At 42.2% G+C, this 17,384-nt stretch overlaps 1 protein-coding gene across 16 annotated transcripts in view; it reads right to left on the minus strand.

Moving 5' to 3' along the window:
* The window catches only part of dlg1a (discs large MAGUK scaffold protein 1a), a 161,306-nt gene extending 144,028 nt beyond the window's left edge, over positions 1-17,278 (minus strand). For 5 of the 16 annotated variants that reach the window (XM_066709604.1, XM_066709603.1, XM_066709601.1 and 2 more), the window contains exons 1-3: positions 16,637-17,274; positions 16,105-16,236; positions 595-761 (exon numbers count right to left, since the gene is read on the minus strand). In XM_066709604.1, the coding sequence (XP_066565701.1) occupies positions 595-761; positions 16,105-16,236; positions 16,637-16,655 (318 nt within the window). In that variant the 5' untranslated portion in view covers positions 16,656-17,274. Of the gene's footprint in view, positions 1-594; positions 762-16,104; positions 16,237-16,636 lie in introns of all 16 variants that reach the window. The other 11 variants (XM_066709596.1, XM_066709594.1, XM_066709593.1 and 8 more) reach the window with 4 other exon arrangements.
* Positions 17,279-17,384: the final 106 nt, after the last annotated feature.

The following is a 17,384-nucleotide window of genomic DNA, read 5'->3' on the forward strand; positions in this document are numbered from 1 at the left end:
GTGTAGCTACAGAGCGAAGGGTACAGAACCGGTTAGCACACCAAAAGTCAAGGAAGGACCCAGGCTAAAGATCTAGAATAACTCGTCCAAAGTCCACCAGACCCAGAGAAATCAGTGTAATAATACTGTTAGCCAATTCCCATCTCATAGCTCTTGAATTGCTTCACTCCTTAATTGTGTGGTTAAAAGAAAATCCAAGGACACTCAAGTACTGCCACGCAGCACCGTGCAGCAGACACACACAAACACACACGCACTGCAGAGACTAACCCAGAGTCTACCACTGAAGCCGTCACGGGACACAAATTGGAAAATCTCAGAGGGGTGGTATGGGGGGCTTCTGTCTGGGTTACAAGGCGAGTTGCACAGCAGAGTACTTTCATGACTGCAAAATCACACTTGGCAATTAACATTTTGCAGCGGGAAGAACGCAGTCCGGATGTTCGATACAGGTTCTGGAGACTTGTGTGGCAGGATGTGCCCCGTACCGAGCAGTGCTGTGCGGCTGGTGTGTGTATGCGTGTGTGTGTGTCTCCTAGGCTTGCAGCTGATAAAAGTACAGCTTGCAGGGAGTGCCACACCTCCCTTCATTACCTCTATGCTGGGGCTAAGGCTGCTGGGTAGGGTTTCTGAAGTCACGGTTGTGCTTGGAAGGCTGGAGAATTCCCACAGGTTCACCGGAGGGCAGGGTTCTGCGGGCTTTGGAGACTCGACACATTTCTGATTGTCCAGTAAGGTCACTTCATAGAATTCCTGGATATCTGGGACACACAGGGAAGGAGGCAGACAGAGGACAAGGGAGAAAAGAGTAATACCAAGAGTTAAATTGCAAGCATTAAGAAACATTCAGCGATACACAAACAAGAGGGTGGGGGGAGTTATTAAGAAGGGGAAATTTGATTAAATTAAGTGACAGGAATCATATTCAACACTTAAACAGTAACACGTCCTCCGCATCTTTCCACTCAAGATAATGATCAAAATATGCAGATTAGTACACATTCGCTAACTTTTGTTTTTAGCGAAACCAAGATTTGTATGAACAAATTCCTAATGTAAAATACTGTGTTCCAGACTCTGGCGTCAGGGAAATGCCTCAGTATTACAGAAGACGTGGACACAAAAGGTTCTGTGTAGAAAACCACCCAAGTCACCGGGGGCTCTCGAACGCTCAAAGCCTTGAGAGACCAGCAGCTGTAAGGACTGAATTCTTGTCTGTGTGGCAGGGGTTGTGTTACGGAGCCCAAAATAACACTTAGATCACATGGATAAGCGAGTGTATTTAGGATAAATATTTTTGTAACACTCAAGGGGGTTCCCTGAACTCTTGGCTCTTTCTTTCAGTCTTGGTGAAGTCTGGTGGACCAAGAGAAACGGAAATCGAAGTACCCCTCATTTACATTCTGATTTGAAAATGTGTGGATTTTCTCACAAACACACACACACAAACATTAATAAGCTAACTACACACTTCTGAAGAAGGAACATTTCTTGATGAAACAACAGGGAAAGAAAATATATTCTTTTCAAAAAGTGTATAGGGATTTTGTTAAATTAGCACCCTGTAAGATTGTTGTGACACTCTCCCACTTCACTTGTAGAAAATAAACAGGTGTATATTTAGTGTGGTAATTAATGCTTTGTGAACTTGGGCCACAGCACAAATCATAATTGAAATCTGCAGCTGATCTGTTTGTGCACATATGCTTGCAAAAGTTATTGCATGCAGCAAGACATCTTAAATTGGGTACAAGACAATTCAAGGTGTTGTCTTAAGCATCAAAACAAGTCCTGTACCCGTCTCTGGACACTGGGGTGTTACCACTGCCAGCATCTCGTGAAAAATCTCCTGTAAATGAACAGACATCGCAAGGAAAAAAAAAAAGATAACTGCCAGTTGCGATTCGCACCTTATCCCCCCAGCAACCAATTAATAACTGAGTGGAAGTACCTTCTATTTATTGCATTAGCTTCATTATAATTAACTGGTGCTGTAAAAGAAAATGCATCCTTTGAATATAAGGAAAAGGAATCTCATCTTGCAATTATCAAGTTTTTAGATTTTTTTTTTTTTAAGTTTCCTTTCAGCTTTAATGGATTCCCCATAAATCATAAAACTTGCAGGATGAGATTATTCCGAAAATAACACTGGCACAGCTTTACCTTCAGACTCCCTCTACAGGAGTCTATTATATTTACGTGTGTAATATGGACTAGTCTACCAGAGACATGTCACTCTTGACAGTCAAACTCATGTGATCGGTGAGCGTGATGCAAGCGACAATCTGCAGCAGGTGGATGTTGTTGTAAATGGGTTTAGGTTTGAATATATCTGGGACAAAACTTCACAAACGCCATGAAGGAAGATGCATCACAACCATAACAGATGACCATGACAAAAGTTCCATTTGCAGTATTTTTCTAAGCAAAAGAGCTGCTGATTAAAAAAACAGATGGCAATTTAACAGGAAAGTCAGAAGAGATTAAACTTCCTCAAAATATGTTCCTGTTTCGAAGTAATGTATTGCTGCTTCAGAGATTATAATCTTTGAGAAAATTTGTGTTGGGGGGGGGGGGGGGGGACTACTACATGCGCTACATATCTAAAACTCCCTGTTCATCTTGCACGTTCACTTGTTAAAATGTGACATACTATTCAGTCAGAGTGGCCTCCTCCCTGGTAATATTTCTTAACATTTTACAAACTGGAAAAAAACAAAACCACATGGAGACCCAAAGGCATCTGTGGCATGACAGAGGATAGCAGGGCCCTGCTATGAGAACAGCATGTGGTCAGAAGCTCAGGTTTATTAATACACTACTGCTGCTTCTGCAGCACTTAAGGAAATATAGAGGATCACAGATCAAGGAGCCTCAGACACTATGTGAACTTAGTGTAAGTCATGCCAGCCACTTTGTGCCCACCTTCAGGAATTACTTTCTGGTGATGAACAAGAGCATGAGAAAGATACAAAGAATGAATAACTGTCCTATGCACTGAATTAAAAAAAAAAAACTAAAAGTTACAAATGGAAAAACAGCACCCAAACCTGCGGTCTCATCCCAGCACACTGCTGTAAGGTCCCACGTCCAGAGACACTTGCCTACACAGACGGGACTGACAGCCCTCACTGTAACCCTATCCCACCGATCACACAGCCAGAATGAAATGTGCGCCTGATTGGGAGAGGGGGAAATTAAATGGAGATCGCATGGCAGGATAACATCAGGTGCACTGGGTTACAAAATAAATGAATACAAATCTATTATAATGACACAAGAATAAATAAGTATTCCTTCAAGTATACAAATAAAATACATACATAAACAAAATTAAAGAGAGGCAATCCAGACAAGATGTACTTAATATTTAGATCTAATTCTGAGAAGCTTACCCAGAGCAAACTGGTATTTAAAATTGAGCTTTCTTTGAGCTGGTATTACTCCTAGGTAGGGATGGGGATCGAGACCCGGTTCTATTAAGGACCCGGTTCCAAATTTCTCAAAACCAGAGGATCAGTAAGCGTACCTCAACTTCATAGCAAGTCTCCATCGTTGACAATAATAAGCCGATTCAGGGCTCTACAGTGCAACTATTTCACTCGCATATACCCCTAAAATTAGATATGTGCGCGAACCAGAAAAATGATTTACAAGCACAGTGTGTGAAGAGCTGTCGATTAGTTTTTCTTTTTGTTGTGTAATATTTATTTTAGGTATATTATTTTATTTGTTGGAAAAAAGGTGTTGGACATTTTGCTGCTGGTGTATTATTTTACTGTTCTCATAGTTATACGTTATGTTGAAATCAGAAATTAAAGACTCAGTTTTTGCAATAATAGCAATAACAGTTCTGTTAAGAATTTATCGTTGTCTCGTCTTTCCACCAAATAATAGAAAAGTATCGATAGTGGTATCGATAAAGACTCTGATCGTTAAGCAATCTCGAAAATGGTATCAATATCAATAAAAATTTACGATCCCCATCCCTACTCCTAGGACTATATAAGATTAAAGTCTAACACATCCCATATCTGTGTTGATTCATCTCACACGTTTGGCGACTGACAACCTGATCCTCTAAGCATGGCTGGGTAACGTCTGGTCTGGTAATTCCTTTTTTCTTTTTGAAATCTCAACTCTCAGCAAATCCAGGTTTGAGTCGTAAGTACACTACCAGTCAAAAAATTTTGAATAAAATTTGTTTGTTTTTCAGCAATCAGAACCGATTGATCTGTGACCATCTGAATTAGACCCCCCACCCCCCCCTGTAAATCAGATGCGTTTGAGAATGAAATGGTAGCCAAGAGAATAAGCTTTCAAACAATGTGCGCATTGTAGGAATACTGTGTAACATCTATGCACAGGAGCTGCGCGTAACACTGCCAAATAATGCTTAAGAGGGTGTAGTAACAGTATATAACTCTGAAATGTACATTATTTTTCAGTTTTTGGTAACCTAAACTTTTTTTAACCTCTGGCAGTTTACCACTTACCATTGTACCATTTCAGGTTATCCACTGGACTTGAACTGCTTACATTTCAATAAAAACTGTAAGATGGGGATGTTCGACTGGTAGTGTATGAAAACAGAGGACTGGATAGATCGGCTGCAACTGGAATGTTGCAGGTTCTAACGGAAACAAGGATTTTACACAGACCTTCAAAACCTGCCAGACTGTGTAGTAATCCAACAGGGGGCAGACGTTGGCTTTGTCACTCCTTAAATATACTGCCAATATACTCCGATCACCCCCAGTCAGTAAATCCCCCTGTGACTTATTCAGGCAGTATGGCATCCAGAATTCCCTAAACCAGTTAGGAACCGTGAGGGGCCTTGATGACCCAATAGGAATACGCCTCACTAATCTCACTAAATGCCCTTCCAAACTTCCTCCCCCCCATCTGATTAAATTAATTGAAAGCACCAAGTATATAAATTGATACAAAAAAGTCCAGAGAACAGTGAAGATAAAAGAAAGAGGAAAATAAACACCACCAACTCTAATCAAAGGGTCTCTTTCTAAACATACCACTTAATGCTTGGTTTGTAATTACCATCAGAATTATGGGCAGTAACAAAATAAACCATGAAGAAAAAACAGCACCACACCCAGATATTTTAATACATTTTTAAAAAATGTACATATGGAATTCATTACATATTCACCTCAAACTAAACTCACACCAACAGACGCATGATCCATGCCCTCAATAAGAAAATGCGACTAGACTGAAACACACTGCTGGCAATCAGGAACAAAGCCCACAGTGTAAGCAAGACCATGTTTAAATGCAACTATTGGTTTTCGAATGCAAGCCAAAGGAACTTCAGCTGGAGCAGAAGAAATGCCGGCAAAACTGAGAATAAAGGGACAGAGAAAGTGCAGTGGCTTTGAAAGATAAATGCAGCAAAGCAGTAACATCTGTGTTCAGTGTAAACGCAAGGGTGACGCACAAATGAGTTATTCACTGGCTCTTGAGCTCTCCAAACCACCAAGTGCCCCCTCGTCCAGTTTTAGAGTGGTTACAGCAACCATGTTTAGTCCCACTTTGATGTGCTGTCACATGAAATCCTTTATATTTAGCCAACCTTACCAGCAGGCTTATTTAACCTGAGAAACACTACCTACTCTCTTAGGTGGAAAATATGACATTTGTCCTCACCTTAATAACGCCAGACTGAACGTATATCAGATTCAACACGTATGTCACGAACATCAATTACTGGCATTTTATACAAACACACAATGCATTTTGTACAGCTTCAAAAACTGTGGAGTCTTAATTTAGGCTGCAGAAAGGTGTTGGGGACTTATTTTCTTTAGTGCCAATTGTGAATGTTTCAAGTTCAAATAGTACACACCTGAGAGAAATGTATAATTTCATTCAATTCCCGCAAAAAAAGTGTCTGACTCATGTGATGCGGGTGGCAATATTGTTCCAAGTCATGTTTATATGCTATACAGTGCAGCAGTTACTGACACCACTTGGCTAAATGTAGGCTCACATTACTGTTTTAGCCCTGCAAAGTGCTCAGCAAACATCAGCCGCCGGGTGTGAACAGATGTGTAAATAAGATAAATGTGAGCAAACCTGCGGTGGGCTTTACATCACAATGGTGAGAGAGAAGAGAAAAATAAATCTTTCAGGGTCACTACAACTATGCACAGTGTTCAAAGCAGCCCAACAGCAGAATGGGGTTAAGGGAGCCCCTCGCACTTGCTTCTCAACAAGTCCCCGCACAGATGCGAGATGAAATTGCTGCCATTAACATCCTGTCGAGTCAAGGTGAAGAGCGCTCCACTCGGCAGCGAGGAGCAAACCTGCACAGCTGACAGATCCGATGAATAACATTAGCCCACTGATTGAGCCACAGTCACTGGGTTCCCACGCATCACAGCAGCTAGCAGGCAGAGCAGAACAGCTCTACAGCCTTTCACATTATAACGAGGGTAGGAGAACACCTGTGACAGGCCAGCCTTCATAATTCAATAAAAATAAAACAAAACCAACCCACACTGTAAAGTCTGCAATGACACAAACTAACACGAAAAAGAACTGCCCGCAAGTACAGCATGTGTGTGTTCATACGGTGCTTATCGATTTCTCAAGACCAATCCAGCCACCCCCATCGCTGGCCTTCCCACACACATCCTTAATGAAAGCACTTTTGACACCTACAGAGATGCAAGAAATGATTTACTTCTCGGAGACAGACACTGTGGAGATGATAGCAGGCACAATTAAAGAGGTTAATTTTGAGTGTGTGTGTGCATGTGTTTCAAGGACACGCCGATATCGAGCACTGGGGTAATTGTTTGGGTTTTTTCTCGTGTGAGGACCGGTGAAGAATGTGGCAGGACGGGGGTTCGCCAAGCGAACACAGCATTGAGGTGCATCGTCAAGGAATGCAGTTATCGGAACGGAGAGGGAGAGCCTCTACACACAACTCCTGGATTAACATCTCGGGTCAAACCTGGGTCGCACACCGCCTTCATCTGCTTGATCATCTGTATTACTACAATTCTCACTCAATCTTGCTTTCCATGAATGAGAAAATACACCGATCACCCATAACATTATGAACGGTCTGCCTAATATTGCGTAGGTCCCCCTTTTGCCACCAAGACAGCCCTGACCCGTTGAGGCATGGACTCCACTAGACCTCTGAAGGTGTGCTGTGGTATCTGGCACCAAGACGTTAGCAGCAGATCCTTTAAGTCCTGTAAGTTGCGAGGTGGGGCCTCCATGGATCGGACTTGTTTGTCCAGCACATCCCACAGATGCTCGATTGGATTGAGATCTGGGGAATTTGGAGGCCAAGTCAACACCGTGAACTCATGATTCATCAGACCAGGCCACCTTCTTCCATTACTCAGTGGTCCAGTTCTGATGCTCACGTGCCCATCGGATGTGCTTTCGGCATTGGACAGGGGTCAGCATGGGCACCCTGACTGGTCTGCGGCTACGCAGCCCCATACGCAACAAACTGCGATGCACTGTGTGTTCTGACACCTTTCTATCAGAACCAGTATTCACTTTTTCAGCAATTTGAGCTACAGTAGCTCGTCTGCTGGATCGGACCACACGGGCCAGCCTTCACTCCCCACATGCATCAATGAGCCTTGGCCGCCTATGACCCTGTCGCCAGTTCACTGCTTTTCCTTCCTTGGACCACTTTTGATAGGTACTGACCACTGCAGACCGGGAACACCCCACAAGAGCGGCAGTTTTGGAGATGCTCTGACCCAGTCGTCTAGCCATCACAATTTGGCCCTTGTCAAAGTCGCTCAGATCCTTACGCCCATTTTTCCTGCTTCTAACTCATCAACTTTGAGGACAAAATGTTCACTTGCGGCCTAATATATCCCACCCACTGACAGGTGCCATGATAACGAGATTATCAGTGTTATTCACTTCACCTGTCAGTGGTCATAATGTTATGGCTGATCGGTGTATGTAAAATATACGAACATGTATAGCCTATACTTAATAAAATAGACACACATAATAGAAGAACACAAAGAAATGAATGTTGACAGCCTAGTATGTTTACATGCACATGTTCCTTATCTACGAGAGATCGCCCAACTGAACTTACTTTATCTAAAATTGCATCACAGTGGGCGCTCTCCCTCTCAAGCGAGGACTTTCAGATCATATTGTACTTTAAACAGCTTTGAAGCTAAACTTTTCACCCAGGCATGTTCTAGATGTTCTAAATATAGCGTAGAGGTAGAAACTGAAAAGGGAAACTAGAAGAAAAGAAAAACCCCTCTGCCTCTACAGTTACTGTTCAATGTAATTCAACATCTTGAATAAAACACCTTTGTAGGTTTTGATAACCTGAAGAACTCTTTGCTTAAAGACATTCATTGTTTCTCTCTATTTCTGTCACTGACGTAGACTGAGAAATTATGGCTCAGAGAGCTCTGATGTAAAAAAAAAAAAAATTAAACAATCCAATCACAGGGAAAGAACAATGATTGACTGTTATAAAATTAGCTACAGGGGGATTAAATAAATAAATACTCTAAAGCTTTTTTCAATATACAAGACAGAGACATGGGCTATCCCCCCCAAATCTGAACATGCATTAAAAAACAGGTCAAGAGTCTTATTTTTTATTTATTTTTTCATCTGGAGAGAAATAAGACTTCAGATCCAAAATGCTTAATGCAGGTTTGTAATGCAAAAAGGCTTAGCGAAAACCCAATAAACCACTACCACATTCCTGTCGACACACTGGTGCCTTGCTGGTGGGGAGAGAGATGTCGGTGAAGAATGAAACGTTGTCTATGACGCACCTTGTGTAGTAGAATATTTACAGTGCAGATCTGAGGCTCCATTAGACCCAGATCAAACACTCTGCTGTGCTGTGTTCCACAGAGGACTTCTCATCACGGTGCAGAACCTTTAGAACTTCTGCAATAGCGTGTCCAACAGTGAAACAAATATCTCTGGCATATTGACAGTTTCATGCCGTCATTCTGCGTATTATGTAACAAACTAGAAGGGAATACTTCCACATGTAGAGGGGAACTCTCTCAAGGGCTTTAAAGTAAAAAGCATTAATCTGGAGCATTTTCTCAATTCACTCATACTTTGTTCCAAACATCTGCTTGTTTTCATTAAATACCTCAGTTTAAGGAATGCCCCAAGCAAAGGCCATTCATTAGAAAAGGAAGACCTATGGCTACAAAGAGCACACAGTATCTCAAGCACTTTGTGCAGTGCTAAATACAAAACACAGAGAGGCTGCAAGTACCTGGAAAAGCCCACACATTGTGCTTGTATGGCAATTTAAGATGTCTCCATCACTAAGTGTCGTGAAAGAGCGTTGGTTTCCCAGTAAAGCAGGGCAGGCTTATCATGTGCTGTGGCTTTAAGAAAGTGAGTTTTGAGTTGCAGAAAGAGAAAGCCAGTCTTTTGGGGCCATCTGTAGATGCAACTCAGGATAATATGAATTTAGGGCACAATATAATTCTAAATGAGGGACTTTTAGATTTTATTCTCTTAAAGCAAAGGTTGGTCCCCGATACAGTAGGTCACAGCAGGGTCAATAGGTCTGCAAAAGCAATTAAGCTTCAAGCTGGGGAACAACTGTTTCCACGCTGTCGCTCTCTGGACAGTTGCACTGTTTTTGTAAGATACATCATAATTTCTAAAGGGGAAAGGCTAAGCCTTTGCACTGTTCTCCTGTAGCCACAAAAAATAAAATAAAACTGTTCCAATTATTATTATTTTTTTTTTAACTTGGCTCCAAGTGATATAGGAATGACTGTCATCAACTGTTTTAATTATCTGCTTATTGATTGGCTGTGTAGTTCTTGTCAAGAGACAGACAGGAGAGTCACAGATTTACTTTGTTTCCGAATGCCAATGGCTTCACAGGAAGTTTACACTGGGCAACAGCACAGAGGGTTTCAGAAACTTAAAATAAAATAACTTTGTGTATGAAAATTAAATTGCAGAGAGTAAGAGAGAGAGAGAGCACAAATAAAATAGTAATTAATCTTTAAGTACAAGAAAATTACACACTTTAGAGAATAATCATACCATGCAAGCTGTGTCAAATCTACAGTCTGCTTCTCAGATCAACAACGTAACTGTTCCTCTCTGGGACAGATACCCCTGACCCTTACAGCATTAATTCGCTATGCTGCATACTGAAGAGTACGAACAGAAGCTCCATCAACCTGGAATTAAGCATTGGACAATCTTCTCGCTGGCATCAGGTTAAAGTGTTAACAAACAAACTTGCAACTGCTCTTCCAGGACATGGTGCTGAACAATAAAAACAGATTGGCCAGGTATCATGCAATAACTTATTAAATTGTGCTATAGTTATAGCTATAGGCTCTTCCTTAATACACATTTTAGAAGAGCATTAAATCCGATTAACCATTGTAGGAATTGTAGGAAAAGCCCAATCACATGACAACACTCCCAACCAACAACAGCAGAAGGAAAAGGTAGGCTACAGACAGAATGAGTCCAATAATGCAATTAAAGAGAATTTTAACGCAAAGGGACCACAAATCATTGGCAACAGAGTATTTTTCTCCATGATAAGGGAAATGAATCCTTGTTCCACTCAGAATATTAAACAGAATCCAGTAGTATAACCATACTCCCTTTAAACTGAAACTTTTATCAACACAATATTTGCAATCCGTGAGTATCACAGCTCGCAGTGAGAGATGGATAAAGGAAGTGCAACATAATAGTGCTTCTCCAAATGAGACATTTCTCTTTTAGAAGAGCTTCTCAGTGCACAGATACCCATATACCAAATAGAAAGAAAAGAAAAAAAGGAAATCTGACACTAAAACCCAAAACTAAAAACAACCAAAGGTAAATGTTGACCTAAGAGCTACAGCATAAACTGTGAATCCAGGAACCTATTACTGCACTTGACTAAGCTTTGTGTTGTTTAATAAACACACCAAACTAATCACCGAATACACTTGTGTGTGTTGACTGCAGTCTCACTAAATGCAAACATCAGATTATAGTAGGCTAGTTGCATCTTCACATGCCCATACAGACAGGAAGCTTTGTGGAAAATTTACCTACAGTAATTCCAGTATTAATACAATATATTATATTATATATATATATATATATATATATATATATATATATATAATTATATAATTAGTTTCAATTACTTTCATATTCACAAGGATCAGAATTTCAGAAGCTCTACAGCAGGGGTTCACAATGTCTGATGATGGAGGGCCAATTTCCGGAGGTTGTATGGGACGGGGGGGACGCAGTAGAAAATAAACCAAGTCCCAATTCAGACCTTTTTAATAACTTTAATTGTTGTTTTCTTATTTCCCCCCAAATTACATGTGCAATTTGTAACAGAAAATGTTCAAAATCTGTACAAATATAGTAATGGTTCAGAAAGGGGTGGTTGAAGGTTGGCTTTGAGGGGTCGCACTAAACATCCTCGAGGGCCGCATTTGGTCACCAGGCTGCACTTTGGGAACCCCTGCCATATAGCATATGGTAATGTGACGGGTGATATTTTACAATGAAGAACAAAACTTTGTCGTTCTGTGCCACTTCAGTACTGCACACTCAACCCTCAAGGATTGTTTTTTTTTTTTTTTTTTCAGCCCTCCTGACAAGTCAGAAAGCAATGAATTACAATATGAAGGATTAAAGATTTGGCAATCAGGCCAGCAGACAGATTACATTGTACACTGCTTGTCCAGAGATATCTTGGTGAGCCACAGATTGGAAACGGTTGCACAGATGAGGAGTGCTCTTCCTATATTCCATTAGCAGCAGCTTCCCTTCCTGTGGAACAGGGGCAGAGGAGGGGGCTGGGGGTTAATCACCTGTATAAATGATGACTGTCGGGAGGGATGCAGGGTTAAAAGTTTTAAGTTACCTCCTTCAGTTAGGTCATGAAAAACCAGGGGCAGAGGAAGGAAAAATACCATAAATAAAAAGTTCAAATTAAATTAAATCAAATCATCCTCATTAGTGGCTTTTTTTTTTCCATTGGCATTTTTTCACCCATTCTCTGGGTTAGCAGAGCTACATAGTGTAAGGGCTCTCTGTGCAGAGGGGAGAAATTGACTGGCAAGGTCGGAAACACACCACTAACACCATGTCTAATGAGCCCGAGCAATGGAATCCCTAATTCTATCCTCAGAATTTCCGGAATGCTGGGCACTGGAGTCCCCAGGGATACTTTAACTGGATGCGCCCTACCCAACATGGGAGGGACAGGGGGCTGTAAAACGAAACCATCAAGGCACAGCAAAGGAGATCCAATCTGACATGCTGTAAAGGCTAGAGGCGATTTATAACGCGCTTCTGATCTTTTGTACGTAGACCGAGACATAGTGTATTATTTAGGAGGCTCCACTGATTAGAATTGAAACCATAATACTGACTCTCCATCACACTGTGGAAATAATGGCTGTCCTTATTTAACTCCTCTCAGAACAGACAAGAGTACATCAAGGGGGCCAAAATAAAACACACCTCCCATTGCTAAAAGCTTATGCACTGCAAAAAAAATATATAAAACAAAACTGCTAAAACTGCAAAAGCCCCATCTGCGTCTTAATGTAAGCTGTAAAACACCTTACAATACAGGTTTACAAACCAATACCTGGAGTAAACACCAGATGCTGCTTCGTTGAACATAATGCAACCGAGTTCAGCTACATGCTACAGTCTCTCCTGACCTTACAAGACAGACAAGAGGGCACACTCTCTCCCGAGTGGAGGTCCTCACACAATTTCTACACAAGTCCATCACTGGCTAGGTTAACCAATCAAAAAAGCAAAAATAATTAGGGTCAACCAGCACAAGAAAGATACATTTCTTCAGGGAGCCGAGTCTGTTGCGCGTGGCGTCTGCAACTAAATTCTTGCCGAAGATGTGAAACAAACTAAATGTGTTCATTCACCTGATCAGGTCACACTCCCAGAATGCCTAATGAAAAACCTTTACAGTTACGTTAGAAAAGGCTGCAGCTTAAGACAAAGACAACCATCCAATACATCTTTAACAATTGTATTAATTCAAGTATTTAAATTACAAGAGGAAATGCAATGGGGGAGGGGGACCACAAAACTATTATATGAACACAAAGACAATGCGACTAAATTGTCACTGGTGTGTACAAAATTCAGTCAAGACCAGAGGCTAAAATACTTCAAAGTTAACTTAACCCCAAAACCTGCAAAACACTGCAGAACGGTGTGGTTAGATGAAATCTCTCCTACTTGGAAATAACAGCAAAAATGACAGCAGCTCAGGAGAGACCCAGAGAGGTAATGACGCTGTTTACACAAGATTTATTAGGGGGAAACTCTTGCTCTTAAACCGGTTTTAAAACAGATTGCCCCTCCTTTTTTAAAAGAGCAATAAAACTGGAAAATTAACTTGTTCCCTGCCACACACAAAGAAACAGGCTACTTTTGTCAAATACACTCTCAAAACACAGGCAATCCTAGCTAATTGCCTTCGAGCTCATGATGTTGCAGGGGCTTGCTAAACTACTATATACAAATACTGAGGTGGCACTGCTGAACAAATGTACAAAATAGTAGCTGAGTAATGAAATCGAACCCAAAGTGGCAGTTTTTCTTTTTTATTCCTTTGGTTTTTTCTTCTTTTTAAAGAGGGGCCAAGTTAGAGTGCCTCTCTGTCTGTGAGTCATAAATAAACTGCGCTGGCACAGATTAGCTCGCTGTGTCGACACAGGGAAGAGAGAAAATAATATATGAAGGTGATTAATGACTTTTGCTTTTGTAGAACAGCTCTATTTTTCCAATTAACTGAAATAAATAAATAAAATGGTATGAAATGAAATCTGTAAGGCCAGTTACAAGTTCCTGATCCCTTTGCACAGACAATAGTTTTATAGTGGATGCAATGAGCTATTAAGAAATGACAGTTGCAGTCTACCAGACAGGAAGGAATGCATCCAAAGGTCAGACAGTGAAAATGAAGCACTGGCATGGAGCCTGCAGAGCTGTGAAGGGGCTGAGGAAGGACGCTCTTCCTTCACATAAACCTAATTAATACAATAAGACTGAGGGGAACACTGGGCTTAAGCACTTGGCAAACATTCACAGACAGTTGTGCAGGTTTGACACGGTCACTTCACGAATATGATAACGGTTTACACTAGGCAAAATAATCATCATCTAAGGACATTTTCAAATAACCAAAGGGTTACAGGAAGGGGGGGGACCCTCAATAATACACCCATTGGCTGTCACTTCCATCTGTGCTATTCCGTTAACCCTTGTATATGAAACATTTTAAACACAAAAACAATCTTTGTGCTAGGCAGCTCCTAAATCACACAGCATGCCTCTGTCATTGTTCCATTTATAACATCGAATTACCTACATTCCTGATGGACTACACACTACCCGAGACGAACAAGCTCTCCAAAACCACAATGCTGTGGTTTTGGAGAGCTTGTTCGTCTCGGGTAGTGTGGGACATTCGAGGGAACAGGGTTTCAATTTTGTTTCTGTGCCCACACAGGTTTGAACAGGGCAAGGAAGCAGTCTCCTTGCCAAGTTTACCTTTCGCAACAATGGGTGTGACTTAGCACAGCAATGACACATTGGAGAATGTGGCCTGGACACTACAAACTCAGCTGTTGTTGTGTCCGATTCAACAGTGGGGTGGCAGTTTGGTTTCCAAACATTTGTTTATAAAAACCTTAAGCAGACCAACTGGCTGGAATGAGCTTCTGGGACGCCTCGCCTCTCGTGGAGAATTCCTGCCTTCATGGCCACCGTAGTTATAAATTTGAGATGCCGAAGCAAGAGAATAAAAATCACGCACAAGGACGCAGGCCAAATTGCAAACTTTAAGCATCACTGTGTGGGAGCCAGACTCATTTCACATCCAAAGAATGGTGACTTTTCTGACCAAAAACCACACAATGAAATCAGAGGAGTTAACTGCAGAATAATAGCCAACGGGCCTGGCATTACCAATCACCAGCGCCAGTGATAGCTGGTACAAATTCGGGGAGAGTCCGGTGCCCCCTTCTCCGCCGAACATTTTCACAATAACCATCTAGACATTGCGGTGTGTGAAAGCATTTGGCAATTCCCATTATGAGTACCTAATGGCTTTATTTCTATTTCTTTGGTTGAGCTTTACAGCAGAGACCATTCTTAAGCAAGAGACAACTTTAAGTAGTGGCACAAAATAAACAGATCAAATTGGAACAAGCATGAGTTAATTCCTACAAAACGTTACCATTTAAAACTTGCTTTTGGGCGTTTGAGTTTTCACAGAGAGACTGATTCTCTCAGCTGTGAACTTGGAAGTAAGCAAGGCTTGAATAATATTCCATCTATTTTAAGTTCCATGAAGAAATGCATTTACTGCCAATATTTTCTACAAATTACACATGCCTATCCAGAGTCCTTGGCTGAACTGTATAGTATTCCTTGCGTCTTTTTTTCCTACCAGGAGCTGTAATATTTGCAACATGTCGTGTTAAATAACATCTTCTGTAGCATTACAGCCCTGAGTGTGTCTGTGTGCGTGTGTATGGTGGCTGTTAAAAACCCCACTTAACATTCTGGAGGCAGGTTATAATGACATATGTGACTCATTATGTAATTGCAACCTCTGGAAAGTTTTTTTTTTTTTTTTTAAACAGTCACTTCATATTCAAGGTGAGGCTAAGCCTGTTGAGATCTTGTATTGTGCAACCAAGACTCCACACCATATATGCCTACTTTTGATACTAGACTGTTTTTCTGTGAGGCTTTTCCTCAGAACTAGTCTCTCAAAAGAATGGGACAAACAAATAAACAAACACATATCCAGACAACAGATACATCTATATACATTACATCCACATATAGGAGAATGGCACTCCCACGACGAGGTCAAGTCTGAAGTCAACTACAGCAGGGGCAGCTGCTCCTCACAAAAACAAGCATCTGTTTGCAATTTCAACTTTTGTTGAGGCGGCAGCCAGCTCACGCATATGTGTAACCATATTGGTATTCTGGGATGTCTTGAGAAGAAGGGAAGGGAAGGGAAGAAAGGGAATGGCAATGAAGCAGGCAGTTTGCAGGTACCTATAAGGGCCTGGAAGAGGTTGCTCTGAAAGATGTTGATGACTCTCTCGATGGAGTGCCTCAGCTGCCGGTCTTCAGTCTGGCTGAGTTTAGTCCGGTACTCTTCCAGCAGCACCAGGGCCCTCTGTGCATCTGCACACAACAAAACAAGTTCAGTCAAAATGATCCATAATAATATTCATACCCACCCCTAGGTTATGCATTGAAAATTGAACCACTATCCTTTTTAATGACAGATTAGCAAACGTCACACGGGTTCATCTACACATACATGCATGTATATATCTAACGCTTCCCTTGAAACTCACATGTGGACGTATGTTGAACCACGCATGTTGCATTTCTCTTTACCACAACGCCTGGCAAGCCGGTGCCGAAACGAGCGTAAATAAAACCTCTTACGTGAGCCGTCAATCAGTGCACACGCCTCTAAACTAGTTCAATTAAAACGCTACCTTATCTCCACTAACATCACCAGCCGCTTCACAAACAAACAAACAAACAAACAAACAAAAAGTGTAGTGAAACTTACCCTTTTTCCTCACCGGCATGTTGAGCCTCTCTAGCTAAAACACAACTGCAACACCAGCAGCCGCAGCTACACTGACCGCCCCGATCGAGCAGGCGTCCGCGTTTGGTCCGTTTTGCATGAAACCAGCAGCACCGCTGTACTGCCCTCCGGCCGCCGGGTCCGGTCCCTCGTCTTCGTGAATGTGTCCGCCGGTGACTTGAAGGCTATGAAAGCGAGTCCGGGCGTTTGATCCCTCTGCTCAGCCTCCAGCGGAGCCGTAAACAGCGCGTTAAGCTGACAGCGCCGAGCGGGAGAGAGACCCGCACACACGCAGCTCGCCCGCCTTCGTGCTGTCGCTACTTTCCCCCAAACTTTCCGCCGAGCGTGCACGCCCAACCGACAGTCAACCGCCGAGAAAGCGGCTTAAGCGGCGCATACTCCCGCCAGCGCAACACGTACGGGACCGCAGTCCAGACCAGAAAGTGCAGCCGGGTGTAAAATAACGCACAGGTCGCCGTGCAGGCGGTTGACAGACGCAAAGTTCAGTCCGTGCCCTGTGCTCCGCTGTCCCGCTCCCTCTCTCCCGCTCCTCGGTGCTGAGATTTTTTTTGTCCCTCCGTCTCTTGGGCAAACTTGTCTTGGTTCCCCCCCCTCCTGCTTTTTTTTGGGAAATTCTTCTCTATGTACCCGAAATCCCAAACTTTCCTTCAAAATGGCGTCCTGGAGCTGGAAGTCGAGTCACATGACCGCGCTCCCTAGCCCGGGCCGG

The sequence above is a fragment of the Amia ocellicauda genome, chromosome 7 (assembly GCF_036373705.1).
Source record: "Amia ocellicauda isolate fAmiCal2 chromosome 7, fAmiCal2.hap1, whole genome shotgun sequence".
NCBI classification, from domain to species: domain Eukaryota; kingdom Metazoa; phylum Chordata; class Actinopteri; order Amiiformes; family Amiidae; genus Amia; species Amia ocellicauda.